The 20,864-nt window shown below is 41.9% G+C and overlaps 1 protein-coding gene across 2 annotated transcripts in view; it reads right to left on the bottom strand.

Moving 5' to 3' along the window:
- The window catches only part of LOC123969008 (vacuolar protein sorting-associated protein 13B-like), a 324,425-nt gene that overhangs the window by 54,184 nt on the left and 249,377 nt on the right, over positions 1-20,864 (bottom strand). For both annotated transcript variants that reach the window (XM_046046088.1, XM_046046087.1), the window contains exons 39-43: positions 15,061-15,263; positions 13,509-13,722; positions 11,495-11,679; positions 3,271-3,467; positions 257-438 (exon numbers count right to left, since the gene is read on the bottom strand). In XM_046046088.1, coding sequence (XP_045902044.1) covers positions 257-438; positions 3,271-3,467; positions 11,495-11,679; positions 13,509-13,722; positions 15,061-15,263 — 981 coding nt within the window. The remainder of the gene's footprint in view (positions 1-256; positions 439-3,270; positions 3,468-11,494; positions 11,680-13,508; positions 13,723-15,060; positions 15,264-20,864) is intronic.

Genomic DNA, 20,864 nt, shown 5'->3' with positions numbered 1-20,864 from the left:
GAGATAATCAAATAGAAAATATTAACAGATGCAGATTAACTACTTAATGAACATTAACTCTTGTTGAAGTTGAATGTAAGGTAATTAAAGTGAATGACCTGTGAATGACCTCTGTATTTGCTGCTACCATAAGAAGAACTTGTTTTCCCCACAAATAAGATCTAAACAAAATTTGAAGCCACTTTGTCTAACAGCTAGACCACAATCCCTCCTAATAAACCCAATACTCTTTGTGACTGTGTGTCCTGTATCCTACCTGTGCCCAGCTGTTCTAGGTGGTGGCAGAGGTGAACATCCAGCTGTGCTAGTTGTAGTGACACACCCAGGGAGGGGACAAACCAGGGTGCAAAGCAGGAGTCCACCCGGGTGCAGGCTGCCAACGCTATTGGAGATACCAGCTGATCGCAGGGTAGCTGGGACCCACAATCGCTATCAGAACTGGAGGGAAGAGGAGATACAGACAGATTAAGTTGTATTTCTGACTGTAAAAACCCCCACTAACACCCGATTTACTAACATCCCGAATAAAGAGTACTAAACTGCGTGTGCATTTTAAAATACTGCATGTATTTACAATTTACTAAGAATTATTGCATAGATGACAACAGGTGCAAACACAATGGAGGTGGCAGAATTTAAATGAGGGTTTTGAGTGTTTTAATAGTTTCCGCTATGGAAAATGGGGAGGGAAAGTAGCCACTGCGTAAAAACCCTGGTTTGTTTCGTTCAGTGCGTCCTGAGTATGTGGAAATCGTCTGTACCTGCCCATCCTGCCTAAGATTGCACTAAGTAGTTGGGACAGCACACCTGAAAAACTGCTTTGGGAAACCAAGCAGAAACAGCTGCAGTATGCTGGAATGACCCAGACGCGAGGAAATGCCAGTAGATCGTTCTTCATCCGGCCATAGGGAACAATCACCGACTGTCCGCACCGTGCCCTGTCGCTCCGCAATCTCCTGTCCCTGGCTCTGTACGCCCCAACGCCCCATTCCCTCTCCGATACCTACAATGGGTTGTGTCACTATTACGACGGGCGCGCTGTGAACAGTTGGTGATCATTCCCTCTGGCTGAATGAATTCTACACGTGATTCATGCACTACTGCAGCTGGGGGCTCTCCGCAGCGCCACGCAACTTTCTAAATACTTTCCTCTCACGAAGAAAAGAAGTCAGGTCGAAACGAAATTTGCTTTATTGGCATGAATGTTAATACAACAGTCTTGCCAAAACTAAAGGAAAAAAAACCAAACAATTCAATTCATATAGTTCATCGAATAAATAAAATAATTGTATTTCAATACATTGGATATAGAATAATATTATCATATCATCTAACATCTCTGCGCAGAATTTGGTGGTTTGCACCTTCTTTTCAAATGCTGTTGCACTCACATTAAATTGCTTTTAGGCTTGGTAGATCACATTGCGCGTTGTAAATAAATGTACTTGCATGTTACCCTCCCACTACTTTGCACAATAAAATTGAAACGCCCCAAACTGCATATTCATTAAGGCAAAAGTACTAAATGAACAACAGGTGCTATCTTGCACTTTTTAAAGACGTCATTCTGCGTGCACACCGTTAGTAGATCAGCTTACGTGTTAATTTGCCGGTGATATCAAGTTTGCACACGTTTTTACTCACGCAAACATTTAGTAAATCAGGCCCTAAAAGTACAAAGAGATAAAGAAAAATACTAAGTGAAGGTTCTCTTTGAACATTGAATTATTTCACAGGGAAATAAAAATGGAGAAAAATAACTAACGTACGACCGTGATTCAACACAAAGGGAAAAACTAGCAAAAGGTTATTGATTTTCTATCAAACTTTGTTTTGTAATATCAAAAGCATAGGCACAGCTGTGGAATAATGGCCCGAAAGACTCTGCTCCCTAATTAAAATAATCTGATTCTTATTTGTAGCTGAATGCTTTTGTTTCTTGCCCAGCGAGTTACAAATTGTGTGACATCCTTGTCAGAAATCTACAGATGTTCAGACAAAAAGGAATGAAAAGAGACAACGATGTGGAGAGAGCCTCCTCGCTGTCCGAGACTGTGAGTTTAGGTACATTATTACTGCCGCAGTTTCCAGGAGAACCTCTCTATGGACATTAATTGCATGTCATGGTTGATGATGTTGAATGGAAGGTAATTGAAGTGAATGACCATTTGCTCTGTAATTTGCTGCTACCATGATCCACCATAAAAACTCCAGCAGGAAACGTTCAAGACCTGAAAAATGCTGGTGCAGCAGAGTGCTCCTTAAAAAGATAAGCATCATATGTTGACAATTTTCATTACTTCCAGTTGGCAGGGCAGCCAAGTTATTTTTCTGTGGAAACTAAAGTAAGGCAGATGAAACGAGTGAGTAACGAAAGGGGAATCAATTTTGATCAAAAAAGACAAATAATTTAAACATAAAGGAAATGTAGTGTTTGGAGTATGATTGTAATGAAACACAGATGTATATTTTGCTTTACACTGTATCTGGTATCTGGTAGTTTTTTCTCTGTTTCTTCTCTTACATGTTTTCTTATTCCTCCCTTTCTGCTCCTCTGGAGCTCTCTAAGCCACACAGAATGTGGGCTTGGCAATTCTCTTCCACTAAAAGTTCCCTAAATCCCAAGAGCAAGTAAAAAGGGGTGAGAGAGTAGAGAGTAAATTAAGACGAGGAAGGGATGAGAATTAATTAAAAATGGGTGAAGCACAGAAGATGTAACAGGATGCCGGGTTAGACAGGAGAGAGATGAGGAGAAGAAACAGTGGCTGCGAGAAGAAGGGAGTAAAAACATGCTCTTTGAGGTGTTACAGTGCTTGGCAGAACCACTCTACCCATCCCATTCCAACTCAACCCGGCCCAACCCAGGCCAGGCCTAGGAACTTATGAGCCAACCCAAAGGGGCCTTTACTCCTCTCGCTTCCCCTCGATTAGATACACTCAAGGTAAGCAGGAAGGAATCCGGATGGGCCCTGACAGGCACTTGGTGTGCTGGGAAATCTCATTAGGCCGATCTGAACGCCTTCCAAGCCCGCTCCCTGCTCCTGCACACCAGATGTGAGGCGAGGGACACATTGCTAGCTCTTTGTGCTTGGCGGCCTGGGTGCGCTATCTCTCTGCTTTCCCTAACCCTGGACGGCACACATGCTGTAGATCCACACACGTATCTATATGCAGGCATACACACGCTCACTCATATACAAGCTAGTGTGCAAAGGCAACACAACACACACACACCTACGGTACAAGCATAAAAACAGAATTTTCTCTTACCTCTGTTCATCTCCTCCCTCTCCGTTATTATTGAGCACTATCCTCCACAGGTCTGAGGCCACCAGCTCCTTCTGCTGGTCAGTGAGGTTGAGGCTGGGCAGCTGCAGCAGGCAGGCACTGCTCTCTGAAAGGCTGAATTCCCGGTATGGAACAAAGGCTTGCTGGAGCTCGTCCCAGTACTCCAGGCTGCACGGTACCTGGAAGGGAAGACACAGCACACAGTTACATATGTAAACAAATATGTATTTTATTTAGGCTTTTTATGCATCCTCTCTGTCTGTTTTAGGGGACAGCAGCTCCCTTAACGCCAAGCAACTACCCTGCCCAGACACGAACTATTCATTATAAGAATTGACACATCATAAATCACAAAAACAATTTGTTTTTCGTATGCAAAAAAGTAAAGTACCTATAAGGAATACAACAAAGAGAAAATATAATTCTAAAAAGTATTGCACTTTATTGTAGTGCAGTACATTAATTTGCTGAGCAAACACAGTAGAAGGATGGACAATGTGCTGTCCACAGGATGTCAAATTGCTGATACAAATCCTCATTAAATATCACACACCTCCCCTCACCAGTCAATAATGGCTATATTCCGGTATTTAGTTGGATGGAATCACAGCAAAAAGGTCTATCATCATTATTTCTTCCTTCCCTCCTATTTTCCATACAGCCGTCTACTGACAACCATTGAACACAGACAAAAAATGATCACAGATATTTGTTTTCTCCCCTAGAGAGCTTGGAGGAAGTGTGAAGGAATGTCTTTCTTGGAGACTTTATGAAGACCCAAAGACACTGCATAACCAATGTGCTTCTCTGCATCCCTTTGGGATCCCTTGAGCTCTGCAACTACTGAAACACATTTCCTACTGAAACTGTAACTCAAATTGTTATTGTTGCTGTTGAATACATCCAAATACTCATCAGCAACATGCCAGATGATGTATTTATGTATGTTTTTTTTCTGTAGAAATTACACTGTTTACTACTAATGGATCAGATTTTCCTTTCTTAAGGCAGTGACTTTGACTCATCAGATGACAGCATTTTACTGAGTGTTTTTATATCCCCCACAGATGGACACCAGTGGTGTGTTAGTATTGTATCCCTCAGTTGTTCATCACTTTAAGTTGAGGCTCAAGTCCAAACAAACAGACTTTTGTTACCCCTCCCTCAAAGTAACCCTGATTACTCATCAGCAGTAGGATTACTGTAAGGCTTTATTATTGCACAACAGGTACTACTTTGGTCATGTGGATCCCCCAGTCACACATAAAGTATTAAGCAACTGCAGTCGTCTGCTAATCATCAAACATTGATACTTTACTGACCCTTTCAAGACATGGGGAATCCCTGCCTTGGATAAAGGATGAACAAGTGATTTTTATGGCATCTTTGTTACAACCTTAAACTTTACTCACTTCAGACAAACCAATCTATAATTTTTTGTCTAGTTGGAAAAAACACTTTGACCACAGACCACCAACTCAGCAAGATGACAGGTTCATCTCCATAACAACAGTGCATGACCACAGCATAACTAAACACCGGGCAACTCTGCGCTACAAGGCAGCCATTAGCATTGAAGTCCTGGAGCTGTTTCTCACACTGAATAAGAATCAGGTTATGTGAGTATTCTCACATTATGTGATGACTGGTAGGGCTCCATTCATTCCTCTCACATTATGCCAAAATTAGCATAAATGTGTTTGGTGCTCCTGTGTGAACTAAACCAAGCTCTCAGGTTCCCTTGACCACCTGCACAACTCAGCTACTGATGGATCAGTGGTGGCAGGGAGCTCTTAGCAGCACACCTGAAGGATGCCAGGTAGTGTAACATGAGTGGTGTGTGTGTGTGTGTATGTATGGGTGAGCCAATGCATTTGTCTTGTGTGTATGACAATCCAGTTGTTTACAGGAGGTACAGAGATCCCCGGACAAACTTATGAAACAAGTTGGGGTGTGTGTGTATGTGGAAAGCAATGTTTTCACAAAATGTTTGTGTATGTGTCCGTGCATTCATACGTGTTGGGCTGCACTGTTGCATGAGGTAACCGTAGCTTACATCATGTGTGAAATGCCACACAGGTTTTCCTGGAATCAACGTCTCATAATTGTACCTGACAGAGGGGTGCACCCGCAACCCCAGCACTGAGCCACCGGAGCGGAAACTCACTGAATCTCCACAGAGAATTCCCAGAACTGCGTTGCTAAAACACAGAGGGTGTTTTTTTTCCACCTGTGATATTCTATACACATGACGGCATACAGGAATGAATATGTGAGGTACATATATGGTACAGTGGAATACATTTGCATGGTTGAATTTGCGTCATGTTCCCTTTGACTTGTAGCCATGGCCTTGGAGGAGAGCGGAGATGAAATCGATAACCAGTTCAAAAATGCTTGCAGGGATGATGGAAAAAGTGAAATACATTTCTTAGCTATGTAGAGTTGGATGTCTGGCACTGGCTTTTTGGAGGAGAAGGCACCTGTGTATATGTCAAATGGATTGTGTATATGTGTCCAAGAGAAGGACTATGTATAACTGTACGTATGAAAGACAATATGTGTGTATACATATGTGTATACACAGGTGTGCGTATGTATGTGAGTGGTTGATAGCCTGGGCAGTGTAGGTTTCCGCTGCCTGATTGTGTGTGTACCCTATCTGATAAACAACATGTAACTCTGAATAGTTGACATTCCCTTGGCTAGATGGGTCCAATCTGTGTTTTCTTCAAGAACTAGACCTGGCAGCTAGACCTAGGGTTATCTTAAATGTCTTCTCTTAATTTTTGAGTCAATGTTCCATTTTGGTGGTGGTTCAAACACCCAGAAAGCTAAGTAGAAGACTTTTCCATTAGTTTAAATATTCAGAACTATTTATAGATATATTTAAATCTGACTGTTGGCAGCATTGAGTATATACAGGCCTTCCCTGTCGTCCATCCCTGTCACCCAATACTGTTTCTAAAACTACTATTCTGCATGGATGTACTTTTCTCGGACTGATTGACCAATTACATTCTCTCAAAAGGTTAACCAAAGGCAGGCAAACTAAAGCTAATACACAACAGACAGAAATTATTTCAATTTCCATGATCAACCCAGGTGTGATCACCGCTGAAGTTCAAATATGTCTCTGCAACTGAAGACTCCCATAGCTCCCTCTGAGACTGTGGCTGCTGACATCCACAGGCTTGTCTGCCATTGCATTTTTAACAATATCAACATTGCTATTAGGTCTTCTGTTATTTCACTGATGCCTATATGTCTAAAAATTCCACTGCTAGCTACCTCTTATCAGCCAGCAGACAAATTGAATTGACATCGGCTTGAGCAAATGTTTACTCAGGAGATGTAATGAAAATTGTTCTGAAAATGACTCCCGCTATGCTGTCTCAGGTGGGCTAATATACATTAACATTAATCAGTGTGGAAAATCAGGAATAAGCCCATGCTGAGAACTTTTTTTGTTTTTCCTCTGTAATGCCAAACTTTTAAAAAGGGGGACTGGAGTTTTGGTGGATGAGGTGTAAAAACTCCAGATCAAATTAAGCACATGGACAGTCTTTTATTTTTATAGTGCATTAGCTGTGACTAATGCAGGTCTGCTTGAGCGCTGTCCCACTAAAATAATAGTTATCTTGGCTAAAATACACTCTTTTTGGTTCAATGTGTCGCTCTGAAGTGAAATACCCCACTGACTCCCCTCAGGTTCTAACTCCCTACTAAAGGTTGCTTATTTTTTTTAATTGGAGAAAAGGTGTGCATCAATAAAAAGGGGTGTGCCGTGGATGTGAAGCCGATGGTGGACCTCTGCTTCACACAGCAACACCAGTAACAACAGCTGCAGCCACAGTTATGGCTGTAGGTTGGCGGGTTCATCTCAGGCCACGGAGGTTTTATGATATCGGTCACAGGCCAGCAGGGCCTTGATGGCAGTACAGAGCCCTGCTGGTACATGAAAGGTTGCCCCACAGTGTCATGCATGACAGCAACAGCAGGGGAGCAGATGGTGTGATGTTTGTCTGAAAAACTCAATTTGTGCAAAAAAACAGTGTGTGCATGATCTGTTATACAAGATCAAGTTATACATTTGCATATCGAAGAAAGCTAGCATTGGTAAAAGGCATATGTGAATGTGTATCAGAACAGAATGTGTTACATTTGTTGGTCTATACGCTGAGGCTGAACTCAATTTGTTGCTCTGTACTTCAACAAACTGTATCTCCTCCTGCTGCTCCCCTGAGCTGGGGTCAGGCTGAATCATAGCTCCTGTGTTTACTCCCTGTTTCTCAGGCATCAGAACCCCACAGAGGGGGCAGGAGGAGGGGAAGACGAACATGAGGGATGGAAAAAGAGAACTAAGGACACCTGCTTATGATTCAGAGAACTGGACCACACGGCGGTAAGAAGGTGAGAATGAGTCACCTTCCTCTCCCCTTCTATCCCTTCATCACTTAGGCCCTCTACAGGTGGGAACCTGTGGATGTTTTGTCAGGGATCTGTTGTTTTTTTCAGCTGCCCCCCCGAATCACTCTGACATCGCTCCCCTTCTTCTGTATGTAAAAACAGTGCAGGCTGCAATTTGACTTTGAGTAATGGAATGAGGTTTGAATTCCCCCTTCGAGATACTGGAACCAGTTGGGAAACCACAACTATTTAAATGCAGGAAATCTTGATTTTATAAAATGTTAATATGATCTACTCTGGGGACAAGCGAACAGAATGGCTCAGAGCAAGACACCCCTGCACCCCCCATCTCATCTATTCAGCAGGGTGGAGACAGGGAGAGCAAAGGACTGGAGGAGGGGGGAGTGTGACAAAAGGAGGGAGAAGAGAAAGAAGAAGAGGACTAATCGAATGAGGAGATGGAGAAAAAGCCCACTTTTATTTTATTCACCTCACACAATCCTTTTCACCCTCCACCTGCTGGTAAATAGCACTAAATTGGAAAAAAAAACATTACTGACCAAACGATAAAGAGAAATGACAAGACAGCTCAATGCTAAATATCACTCTCTCTTTTCTCCTTATTTCTTTTTCTTTCCCTATGCCTCTCACTTTCCATTTCTCAAAATCTATCAGCCTCCATCTCCGTGTGGCCACATGGTAATTTTAGAGGCCTGAGAAATAATGACTGCCTTCTTTCTCTTTCCTGCTCTCTCTCTCTCTCTCTCTCTCTCTCTCTCTCTCTCTGCAAAGTCTAGATGTAAAGTAAATGAAAGTCCTTTGGAACAGAAACTGAGCCATTACTGTTTTTTGGATTTTTATGGCTGCATTTCCGTTCTCTGTAGCTGGACTTTTTCTGGTCTTGGGAGAAATAAAAAATGAATTAATTGTGACTTCTGAAGTTTGGTTAAAAGGAAAGCATAATCCTTGTCTGCCAGAGGCTGAAATCGATTAAATCTGGGATCACAATGACTTTGGCTGATGACCGCGAGGTCCTGTTAAAATATCCCCCACAAACCCAACCCCTCGGCTCACACATAACTGGCTTAATGCTGTGTGTAATGACAAAAATATGAAGTAAGGACTGTGTAACATATCAGTAAACAGATCCAATGTTTAAAAATTACTTTACAATCACTGTTTTCAAAAAGTCCATGTTACATGACACTGTTTTTATCAGGGTTGACAAAGTGCATCAGAGTAGCTTTCAACAATGGATTTAAACCAGTTTAACAAATACACTTTGTAAGTGATGTTTTTCATTAATGTTACCAACAACACCTTTGTTATCGCGCCCATTGCTAAAGCTGTCTAAGTGTCCTATTACAGATATGTCAGCTACAGGGCCTGGCCAGGGCATTTACAAGGAGGTCAAAGAAACACAAGCAGTAGGATTAGAAGACTCACTCCCGACCTATGACTCATTTATGGCTTGTGGAGGTACAGTGGCAAAGTTACATTCCTTTTTCAAATAAATGCTTACTAATTCTGCACAACTGCTTAGACAATTTTCTTAGCTGTCAATGACAATGACTCCCATGTTAATACGGTGCATCCATTGCTTTAGTCTACGGACAGACTATCTCACCCCACTGCATCTCATCAAGTGGTTTCAATAATAGTTCGGTGCTCGGAGCCTCCTCTTTTCACCACTTCCCCCGTGGAAGTCTCATCACCTGATTCCTTTTAACAGACTTGTCAGAAGAGACAGGACCATGCCAGATGACATGAGGAGAAGAGTAGAAGATGTGGAAACCACATGTTCATCAACCACTGGTTCCACATCTCCTGATGTGTAATACGCACGCACGCATGCACGCACGCACACATACACGGCAGGCACTCAACTAGACATTGGATACACCACTGTCCAAGTGTATGACAGATTGTGTGGAATATGCCTGCCAGCTTGTTGTATCTCCTGTCAGACCTTGTTTCATCAGCAGGTGAAGAATCATCTCTCTCCCTGGACTACAGAAAGTGTATTTTCAAACAGATCCTCTTACACAGAGACTCCTGTAAGCCCTGGAGAAGACACTCTGTGACCATCTATCTCTATCCTTCTTTACCCTCTTCTCACTCCATCGCTGTTCATCTCTCTTTCTTCCCACTCTTCCTTTCTGTCAATCTACTCGCATTAACCACCCTCTCCTTATTCCAAGTCTGTCTCTAACTGTCTCAAACCCTCCCTTTTCTACATACACCAGCCCCCTCTGTTCTCTAATGTAACTCAATATGCAGCCAATCAGCTTGAGGCTTTGGAGTTTTGCTCATTACAGAATTTACAGCTGTGGAGCCTCGCAGGGAAGCCAGACATCTGCAGCACCTTCCAATATCTCTTCTCTCGGTTGACATAAACAGACAGAAGAAAACATCTGTACTGTAGGTGAAATGACTGTGGGAGTCAGAAAGAATCAGAGATAAAGGGAGGATATGGAGAGATGAGAAACTTCTGCTGCAGATGGAGGAAAGACGCAGAAAGACAAGGAAGAGGGAAAGTAACCTAACCCCAAGGCAAATTAAAAAGTCTTTAAAATAGATTGGGAATGTAAAAAAACACTAGTGTCATTTATTTCAGGATAATGTAATAACATAACAAAAACTGTCAGGATTTACTAAATTAATCTCAAACCATTGTAATAATGTAATGTTGTAAGAATATCTGTGATTTTATAACATAAAAGTGACAATCCTTCTTCTTAGCGTCTGCTTTTCAGTGCACTTTAGAAGACCTTTTGCTACATACTACTGATTAAAAAACAAAGATAAAAACAGAAGATACGTTATATCTGACTAAACATACATAGCTAATTCAAACTGTCAAACTTTATATTTGTAGGAAAAGAACAGGAACAATTTATTTGTTCAAGAACATGTCTGCGTTAAGCTTTACTGACAGGACGACAAAAAAGACGTTATGCATAAAATATTACCAGAAAATACTTTGCCTAAGTGCATGGTCAAAAAATAAGACTCACAGTAACTGTAGTCCTTTTCCAGGAAAAAAAGATGGAGGAGGATGCGAAAGAACGTGATTTTGGTTGCCTTCAAGGAAGCTAAGCTGGAGAGTGAGGTGGGGGATTGAAAGACGGAGGATGAGTGATAGGAGGAAAGTGGGATGTCCTGTCCCCTACTGAGGCCCTGTAGACTCAGTAGCTGTTACAGCCTGCCAAATTATAACCTCATCTGAGGCTGGAGACACCTGGCTATTCACACCAGAGCATGCAAGATGACTTTCACAGCTGTCTGACCATGTATTACATGTTTGGAGGGACAGCAGGGGTCTCTGTCATTCAATAACACATATGGAATGGGAGTTCTCATGACTCATGTCATGGGAATTATAATGGCACACAGCCCAACTCTAAGACAGTTTATTTCTCTTTCATTGCAGGTGCAAGCAGGGAGTAGTGAGAGAGATGTGTGGATTCTTTTCACAGTTTATGCCTCTTTCACCTTCTTTATAATAGCAGGACTCTAGCAGATCGCAACACATCCTGATTCAAGTGATGGATAAAACATGTGGTTCCTTTAAACATTACTACTCCTTGCTTCCTTGGAGTTTTCATATTTATTCAAATTATGCTGTGTGTTTATATTTGAGAAGGAGTGTCAGAATAATGGTAGAGATCGTGGAGTATAAACAGAAGAGAGAGCACCTGGAAGTTTGTTTACCACAAGCTGTGGTATGTGTTGGGACTACGACATGTTAACATTTTTTCTAATCAAGAGGTATGTACAGTGTGTCGGTCTCTACCTGCAGGATGTCCCCCAGGTCGGCAGTGCTGATCTCAGGGTCCTCTGTGGTGTTGAAAGGGACAGGAGTTATCCTGACGAATGTAAGGACGCGGGGTTCAGGGTACCTCCACAGCATCACCCCTGGGCTGTCCTCCGTCTCGCTGTAAAACACCACCTCATGGGGTCCTGGCAGTCTTCGGGAAGCTGCAAGAAAAGACGAATTAACAAACATAACTTCACTTTAATCTGTTGATGATCTAAAAGCAAGGCTTATCCTGTGCTTTACAGGAAGATATAAAAGACAGAAAACATATGGTGAATAAGAAAATGAGGCCAGGAGAATAGTTGAAAGGAAACACAAAGTAGAGGAAGAAAAGATAAAGCATGACAGCTGACTGGAACCAGATAAACTGGAAGGAACCCGTGGATTTCATATTAGATACATTAGATTTTCTTAAAGTCTAAGATACTAGATAGATTAGTTTACTGTGCTACGCTCTTCTGGTATCATATCAACCCACCTAACCAAGAGACTGTTTAAAGACTTTTTCAGATACTTGTGAATGTGGATGCATGATAATGTATTATTCTTTTCACATTATGAAATTCAGCTTTTGTGGCAAATGCAAAAAAAACACAACAAAACATTTCTACAATAGAATCTGAAAAAAACAACATCTCCTAAAAGAGCACTGCTGATGTTTCCACTCTTCCAGAATGTTTGTATGCGTAAAAAGTCGTATATAAACAAAGTGGCTGAGTAAACATTTTTGCTATTGGGTAAACAGCCATTGATTGAACCATGCCAAGCACCTGCAAAAGCTGTGTACAGTGGATCTAAAGTCTGAGTGGTGTTTGACTTAAGTCGTGGCTGCTGTTTGGGATTTCAAGTCCTTTGGAAAAAAGTTTATTTGAAAAAAACAGTCAAGCAGAGAACTTCACTGCTTTGAGACTCTCTTTGCACAAAACACATTTCAGGGGGCAGTGAAATCTGTCTGTGGCTAATACTTCCCTTTAGGTGAAGCGGTGAATTTCCCACTTGAAGGTGGACAGCATATTGTTCTTTTGCAAACAGCGTGGATGAAAGCGAAGAAAGAAAAAACAGACATTTTCATGAGGTTTTGCTTTCATTCCAGTTAGCTTGAACTTAGGGAAAGTGACAGACAGGGACAGAGACTCTTTATACCCGTCTTTCCATCCATCTTTCATCTCCATCTCTGTCCATCAATCCCATCCATCCCTGTGTCAAGCCTGGGGGCCACTTGCTGTTCTCTGTGCTGTGGGACCTGGTTTTCTCTGACATGTTGCGGACAGATTGTGCTCTCTTTTCTAGTTCACTACTGTACGTTCTCCTGCTTCAGCCAGCATATTAAATGCATCAAAGACTGGTGGAACAGCGCAACAAACAAAGACTCAACCACAGCTGACAGAGTGGACGGCTGGTCTACAGCCAGAGAGAAGTTTGATCCTCTGTGTATAATGTTCCTATGTGTGTCTGTGTGTGTGCACGTGGAGGACAGCACACACAAAGCACAAAGAGGGGGAATAAACAGCATGTTACTCAGAGTGGAACCAGGCAGACATGTTCGATGAAACTACTTTCCACAGAGGGCTTTGATCTGACTTTGATTTAATGCGATGTGTATCTTAAGTGACATCTCACTTTGGCACAAAGTTTCTTTTTTTTAGTTAGTACAAACTCTGTAATATGAGTTAATGAATGATGGACCATGGATACTGTTCATCCCATGGATTCAGGGACCAGTGCTTACCACTGCTCCATCCATTTAAAAACGTTTTTAAAAAAAATCAGGAAAAATGCATGTGCAGGTAATAATATAATATATAATTTTATTTGGAGACCAGTATAATGCTGTTTAAAAAGCAGTTTTGTCTGTTTGCGACCACTGCTATGAATGCCTGCTGAACATTTATTGTTTCTCTGATAAATAAAAAAATCATCTATCATGTCACTTGGGATATGCCCCTTGTCATCTCTGCATGAGATCAGCATGCACTGTATAAAACTTCACCTGAGTCCTGGATGTACTGGAAATGCCCTGTACGTAGGTCATCTGAGCTGTGCTCTGTCCGAGAAGAGGGAGAGCCTGGAGAGGGAGGTGGCTGGGTGTGGCGGGCCTTGCCCTTGGAACAGCTATCAGCCGAATCTTTCTGGAGGTTTAGGTACACCTGTAGGTGCTCCTCCACCAGCTTCAGGCAGTTGAGATGTTCCTGGCCCCAGAAGACCTGTTGAGATGGAAGCAAGGACGGTAAGATGGTTGTGAGAGAACAGCAAGTAAAGAATGTGGGATGAGGAACGAAAGAAGACGGAGGCAACACAGTGAAGTCAAGACGTAGCGTACAGAGATTGAATAAAAATGAGTGATACAGGTGAAGGAAAGAAAGAAAGTTAAAAAAAAAAAAATGCTGTGATAAGAAAAAAGCCAGACAGTGACACAGACTCACAGCCGATGCATAAAAATACCTGTGTTGACCATTACTTAACATTCTTTTCCAAAACAGGAAGAGAAGCAGTCAGGGTTACTCTCGTCATCAACCCTTCACATTCTTTCTAACATTACCCAACACAACCTTACATGCTCCTTACTTACCCATGGCATTCCCCTTCCCGTGCACCATCACAGCGGGTCTGCCTGGGGTTTGGACTAAGAACCAGGAATCTCTGAGTCAAAAACTCTTCACACATGGAGCTGCCTGCCTGCTCGCCGCTACTCACTAACTTGCAAGGGTGGGTTATGACTAAACTCTAAAAACAGGAAAATTTGGGGATTTTTTTTTTCCTAAGGTTTTTGGAAAGAGAGCACGAGAAGAAGGAATCGGAAGGAATTCCAGTGGTTTTTGTACAGCACTTGATTAAAACACCACAAACGGCAATATTTACAGAGGGAAATGTATGGTTACGTATTAAGTGTTGAGTTGCGAGTCATGTTTCTGTTAATGGGCACGCAACAAAAGCATTAAGGGAACCATTGAAAATGGGGGAGGGGTAGGGGGTTCCCCCTGAATAAGTAATGTGGAATAATACATTAGTAATAATGCGTTCAGTTAGTCACATTGGAAAGGGCTTTTTCTGAGTGGACATTATGTAACTTCTCACAGGGAAAAATGCTCACGTAAGATAAACCCCACCACACAAAAATAGCCTTATAATATTCCACCACTTAACCAGCAGATGTGACTCGAATCTACAGTGGCATCACAGCATGCAATTCCTGTCATCAGTTCAACTGCAAATAGGACAGAAGCCACAGCAGGGTTGAAAAGGAACAGTAAACTTAAGTGGAGTGTGATGAGCTCTGTGTGTGGGTGTCAGCTTATGAATACTGTAAAGGTTAATTTGGAAACCAAATGCCATTTAAACAGGCAGCAGAATCGCCCCGTGATTTGAGGCTATTCTACAACTGGAAGAGCCAGGTTCACAACCTCGGGTTAAAGTGTCCTTGAGCAAGACACTCAATTCAAGGTGAAGATGTGCTAATCAGACCCTGACTGATAATCTGTAGCTGTGCTGGGTGATAAATCTTGTGATTGAGGATGCGGAATTAATATCATGGGTATACAAACCTGCAGTAGTCCTCCCTTCATGTCCAGCAGCAGTTTAGGGGGGCCCGGCTCAGATCCAGGGCTGCCACTGTGCCGACACCACCGAGCCTCCAAGGAGGTGCTGCAGGAGAATGGCCCCAGCAGGAGACGGCTTCGGTCCTTCAGCCCTGTTCTCACCAGCATGTCTTGAAGCTCTAGCTGCACAGACGCAGCCTGAACTGCATCTACGAAGACAGAAGGAGTAACAATGAATGGCAGAGGGACAATGGAAGGTAAATGACGTCCAAAAAATCTTAGTGATACCCTCTCTACAAAGTGGTTTGGGGATAAGGTCACGAATTCACTGATTACACACTGGAAGAAAGAGGGTTCAAATAGATGGGAAAATGTCTAAAATAAATACTAGTTTCCAAGTGAAATACTGATATCTCTAATTAGGTATAAAAAATACAGTTCATTGATACAAGTGCAGCTAAGCCAGATGAAACTGAAACACAAACCGTTCACCCTCAAAATTCAGTTGCACGAATGCTCTGTGTTTTAGTTCAAAGTCTGGCCATTTGATACTAAAGCAGCAAAACATTAGTACAATTATCAATCACATGACTGGCCTCCAAACTATCATCCTCATTAAATGTTACTAAAATAATCATTTGGCCATCTGAAAGAGAAGAGCATGAATTTCCCTGTTAAATAATTATGTGCATATTTTATATCCCTGCCTTTACTGACTTTTAAATTTTCAATATTTGGGTTTGAGGCTAAAAAGTACGATAGTTGTGACTCCTGTGAGTCTCCTTGAACAGAAGAGTTCTGGGGTCATGTATAGATTCAAGTTCAAACTAGGGCTGAATAATTTGGGGAAAAAATCTAATTGCAATTGTTCTGCCAGATATTGTGATTATGATTCAATTTGCGATTTTTTTAATTGAAGTTTTTGCTAAAGTTCAATATTCACTGCTAGCCTGTTTTTGACGGAAGCCGCGTCAAGCTGCACAGAGAAATGACCCAGGCAGGAAGTCAGACACAGAATGGCACAGAGAATCTGGTAGATTTTCAAAAGAAAACACCCTTTGCAGACTCCCAATCGTACATCAACAATGAACACAGTTAAAACAGACAAAAAAAGAAACAATGTACGTAAACAATGTAACGTCTGCAGAGCCTGCAGAGAGTAGAACAGAATGGGCTCACAGAGAGCTGTTATCCGTAGTTGAAGCACACAAAATGAGAAGTTAACAACGTGCAGTCTAAACGCTCCGCTGCTGAAACACTTCAGTGGGAGTTGACGCCGGACAAAACCACAGCTGCTGCCCGTGTCGGTTCAGCTAGCTCCGTGATCCCACGTTTTTCTGTAGTTTCATTTGTTGTTGTAAAATGTACCCGCTCTGTGCCCGCTCTGATTGGTGAGTAGGACCGTAACAGGAGGCGCATGGAGCTTGTGATTGGTGAGCAGGTCCGTCACACAAACATGACAACAGAATGAGTTTGTCTCTGCATGACTGTTTAAAACGGCCAGCTGCGCTGTATAATTAACCTACATTTTAATCGCTGTCTTCACGATTAGCTAATCGCGTTCTTTCAAATCGCAATTTCGATTTGAAAACGATTAATCGTTCAGCCCTAGTTAAAACTCAGCATTTTTTTTTCGATTTGGTGAATTAAAAGGTTTAGCAGACGTGATGACAGTGAGAACACTGATGGGATCCAGACAAAGGAGCCAAACACCCACTCATCCTGAAAGAAGCAAGTAGCAAAAGCCCCAACTTAATAAGGACAGCCTTCTCTGTCCTTTCCATTAAAACAGTGATGTGTCACTGTGGTCACAGGCTGAACTTGGTCTTTTGGTCCCATTAATCAGTGGACTGAAATCCCTTCTACTACTCGTTGACATGGGAGGGCTGATCTGGTCAGTTAGAGCTACAGCAGCAACAGCACATTTGGAAACCTCAACCCTAGATGACTAATAATGCCCTGGGAAGCGGCTCTTTAAACATGCCTTTTAACTCTAGAAATTCTCACTCAACTCTGCTTGGCTGTAAGTCTGGGAAAGTAGAAGAACGCAGTGACACACCTGTTTAAGTCCCTAACTATAACTTATGTATTACAGTTCCTATTATTTAATTATCTGACCTTTAAAATTTCAACAGTGGCACAGAATAAAGAGGGACTTAAAAAACTTAGAAAACAGCAATAATGTAACAGTGATGTAAACACTGGTATCTCTAAAGCACATCAAGGGATAACACCCAAAAGTTACAGTTTATGACACGAGTAAACTAATGGTCAAAAAACAAGTCTACATCTTCATGTCTTAACTATTGCTTTGTTATTTCCTGAGGATGAACACCTTATACCACAGCTTCACAAATATGGCTTTCCCTATTTATATTTCAGGACTTTGAGGAAAGACTTTGACTCCATCGTGCTTGGGGTTCACTCGGGGTAAAACAGGAGAGATGGAAGAGATGGAAAGCCACATGAAGGGAGTGGGGGAGGAGGTGATGAATGAGGAGACAAACAGATATGGACATGGAGGGAGGGAGAGAGTGTGAGACACAGAACCAGAGAGTGAGCTATGATATGATGAAGATATGACACACAAGGAACATCTTATTCAACATTAGAGCCCAATAACACAATGGGGGTTCAAATGAAAGAGGGCTTCTCTCTCCCCTCATTCTGGGGGAAATATTATACCGGGATGACTCATTTCTCTCATTTGGCAGGTTTACCTGGTAATATCTTCTGGTGTTGCAGTGCAGAGAGAGCTGTTAGAGATTACTTACTGAACTGTGGACATTGGGTTTATTTTCATGGCTAGGATTTATTAGACAGCACAAGGGAACTCCCTGACTGGCTTGTTAAATGGAGAGTCTTTCATACACACACACACGTATAAATGAAGACACAATACATAACAGCACATACAGAAAAATAAAGCCAAACGCATACGAACATATGCATGTAAATTCAGACGCATAATCACGCACAGCCAGGTGAACAAGTGGAAACACACACACACACACACACACACGCACACACACACGCACACACGATGTGTATCAAAGCATTCTCTCCTGTCTCACCATGCGTCATTTAAAGCCCAGTTGACCGCAGCATCCTGGTGTTCAAGCCAGCAAAAGCAGCCAGCACTCTTAATAATCACCCTAATTGGGAGTGGTTTTAATGACTGGGGGAATCCCTTTCTTTCTTCATCTCTAACTCCATTCTTCCATCCACGCTGAATAATAGTCAGAGGCACATTTCACCAGGCTCTCTCCATCCCTGCTTTTGCCCTGTATGACCATATTACCGCTCTGTAGGTTTTTCTCCAGAGATGTGTCAGCAGACAGCCCAAAGACATTACACTGCAGAGCTGTGAAGTACTGCCATAAGCAGGGAGGAGCGGAGGGAATGTTAAGGGGAAAAAAAGAGCTGGGAAAGTATTAGAGGATGAGGCGGGCGGTACCTGTTTGTGAGTATGTAACATAGACCCTTTTTACTGGGGCACATGCCCCTGTATCCATGTGTTGTGCCCCAGTATTTAAATTGCCAAGACCCCTAGGCATCGTTTTTGGACGCAGGGCTCCACAGTCAAGTTAGCAACAATTGGCAACATCCGCAATGTCCAGTCAAGTTAGCAACAGTATATTTGCAACGTCCAGTTACACTTTCAAAATAAAACTACTGGTTAATGTGAAACGGCACATTAACAATATGAAACTACGTGTCAGTGTTGATGGCGCATAGATAAGATGCTTGCCTTTGGTGTGAGACTTCCATTGTGTCCCTGAGCACAACAAGGTACCTTCTGTCCACAAGAAGAGAAAATAACTCCAAGAGAGTGACTTTTGGGAACAGCAGTCAGGTAAACTTGTGTTCTCTCCTCTGAAAGTCTGATGTGAGCAGTGCAGCTACAGTGAATCTCTCTCTTGTCAGTCTTGCTAACCCAGATGGGCAGCACTTCTCGGTCTGTTTCTGTCTTGGTTGCTTGCCAGACTGTGACTGAACAATATTAAAGTGAAATAGAACTATTTATTATGTGTAATAAACGCAGACAACAATGTTTTTAAACTGCAGCACGGAAAAAAATAACCACATATGCGTGGGATTTACATTGAATATTAAATTGTTGATAAGCAGACTGGGATATATGGATGCACATCTCACAGTAAATAATAAGCATCACTCATTCAGTCAAGTTATATAAATAGTATTTTACCTTTGAAAATGTATCAAAGGAAACCTGGGGAACCATTTTGAAAGGGCCTGATGCAGCTCATAAAAAAAATCTAGCTCTATAACAGGGGCTTTGCTTAAATTTGTCAGTAAAGTAGATGCTGGATCATAAGCCAGTACTAACTAGCACAGACCCAGTCCAGATGACCAAGGTGAAATATAGGCAGCCTCAGCCAGTACCAGCACAGCCAGAGCTGTATTGCCAGCATCAGCCTTAACAGACTTTATGAGGACTGAGTTAGTGCACAGAGGTCCATTTATATCAGCAGTCGACTTTTCTAAATGAGGTTTTCAATCAGGCGTATTACAGAGACAGACTGTTTTAAAGGACTGCAGTGTCAGGTGTGACTGTGCAGCAATGGCTAATTGTTTACAAGGCTCACAAGTCAGGTAGGAGGGCCCCATAGCAGACTTTTTCTTAGGTGGTGACATATGGTTTGTGTGCGCATTCTCCGTTCAAAGCCCTTTCTGACACGTCAGTGCCAACATTAATGGGCTAAGCAAGGGAAGCTGGTACGCCACATATCATGCACTTCAATCAAAACAAAATCAAAATCATAAATTTAAAAATTTATGTGGAGCTTTATGTCTAGCAGCGTCCCTGGTATGTAACATATTTACAGATGATGAGTAAAACTACAAAAAGCAAGAGACAATGGGAGACAGAGAGAATGGGAGAAAGAAAAAGAGCTTGAGATAAGAAATAAGAAGGTCTTTCACAGAAACCATACAGAATAACATGGCAAGGGGATGAACAAGGATATTGTGTTAATGCCACGTTGAACTATGTGGTTGTCCCATATGGAAAGACATCCACACTCACTTACACACAAACACACACACAGACAGAATGGACAGCTGTTGTTTTGGGGTATTTGAGGTAGCTACACTTTACACTTTTGGGGTTTAGAAAACTGTCTCAGATGAAGCTGACTGAAACGGATTCTTGCATATGAAAATGGCAATAGCACACACACCCACAGACAGACACACATTTTTATACTTTAGGTGTAACTGTGAGTTCATACTTTCACAATAACATAAATAGTAAATTATATACTTGCATATTTTTGTGTTTCCACCAGTTAGTCTTAATAAATGGAAAAGACAGAAGTGCCCTCCACACAAATTATGACTGCTAGTAACTGCAGAGCAGTACCTTGAAACACACTGTGTGTCTTCCTTATGTATCTGAGATATCACTGCAAAATACTCTGGATCTATGTACTGTATGTAGAGACACCATTTCAACAGCAACATACTCTACAGTAAAATCAGTCTATAACCTAGTGATAGCTGATGCATTGTCACCTAAGAAAGAAGCACCTTCTCCAAACACAAACACACAGGAAATAAACATGCAAATGTACAAATATTTTTCACAAACACCAAAAACTCATACACACTAGTACACACAGACAATGTATGTGATCAGTTTGAAGGTGTCAAAATTTAATCCAGGGGGTTTAGTCAATGTGTGATTGAGTGAGTTAAAATAATGCACCGACTGTGTGTCACATTGCTGTAAAAAATAATCCTGAATTAACTTTGATCACACAAACCTACATCCCATGATCTCAGAG

The sequence above is a fragment of the Micropterus dolomieu genome, linkage group LG03 (assembly GCF_021292245.1).
Source record: "Micropterus dolomieu isolate WLL.071019.BEF.003 ecotype Adirondacks linkage group LG03, ASM2129224v1, whole genome shotgun sequence".
Lineage (NCBI taxonomy): Eukaryota > Metazoa > Chordata > Actinopteri > Centrarchiformes > Centrarchidae > Micropterus > Micropterus dolomieu.
This window is presented reverse-complemented; position numbering and strand designations above follow the sequence as displayed.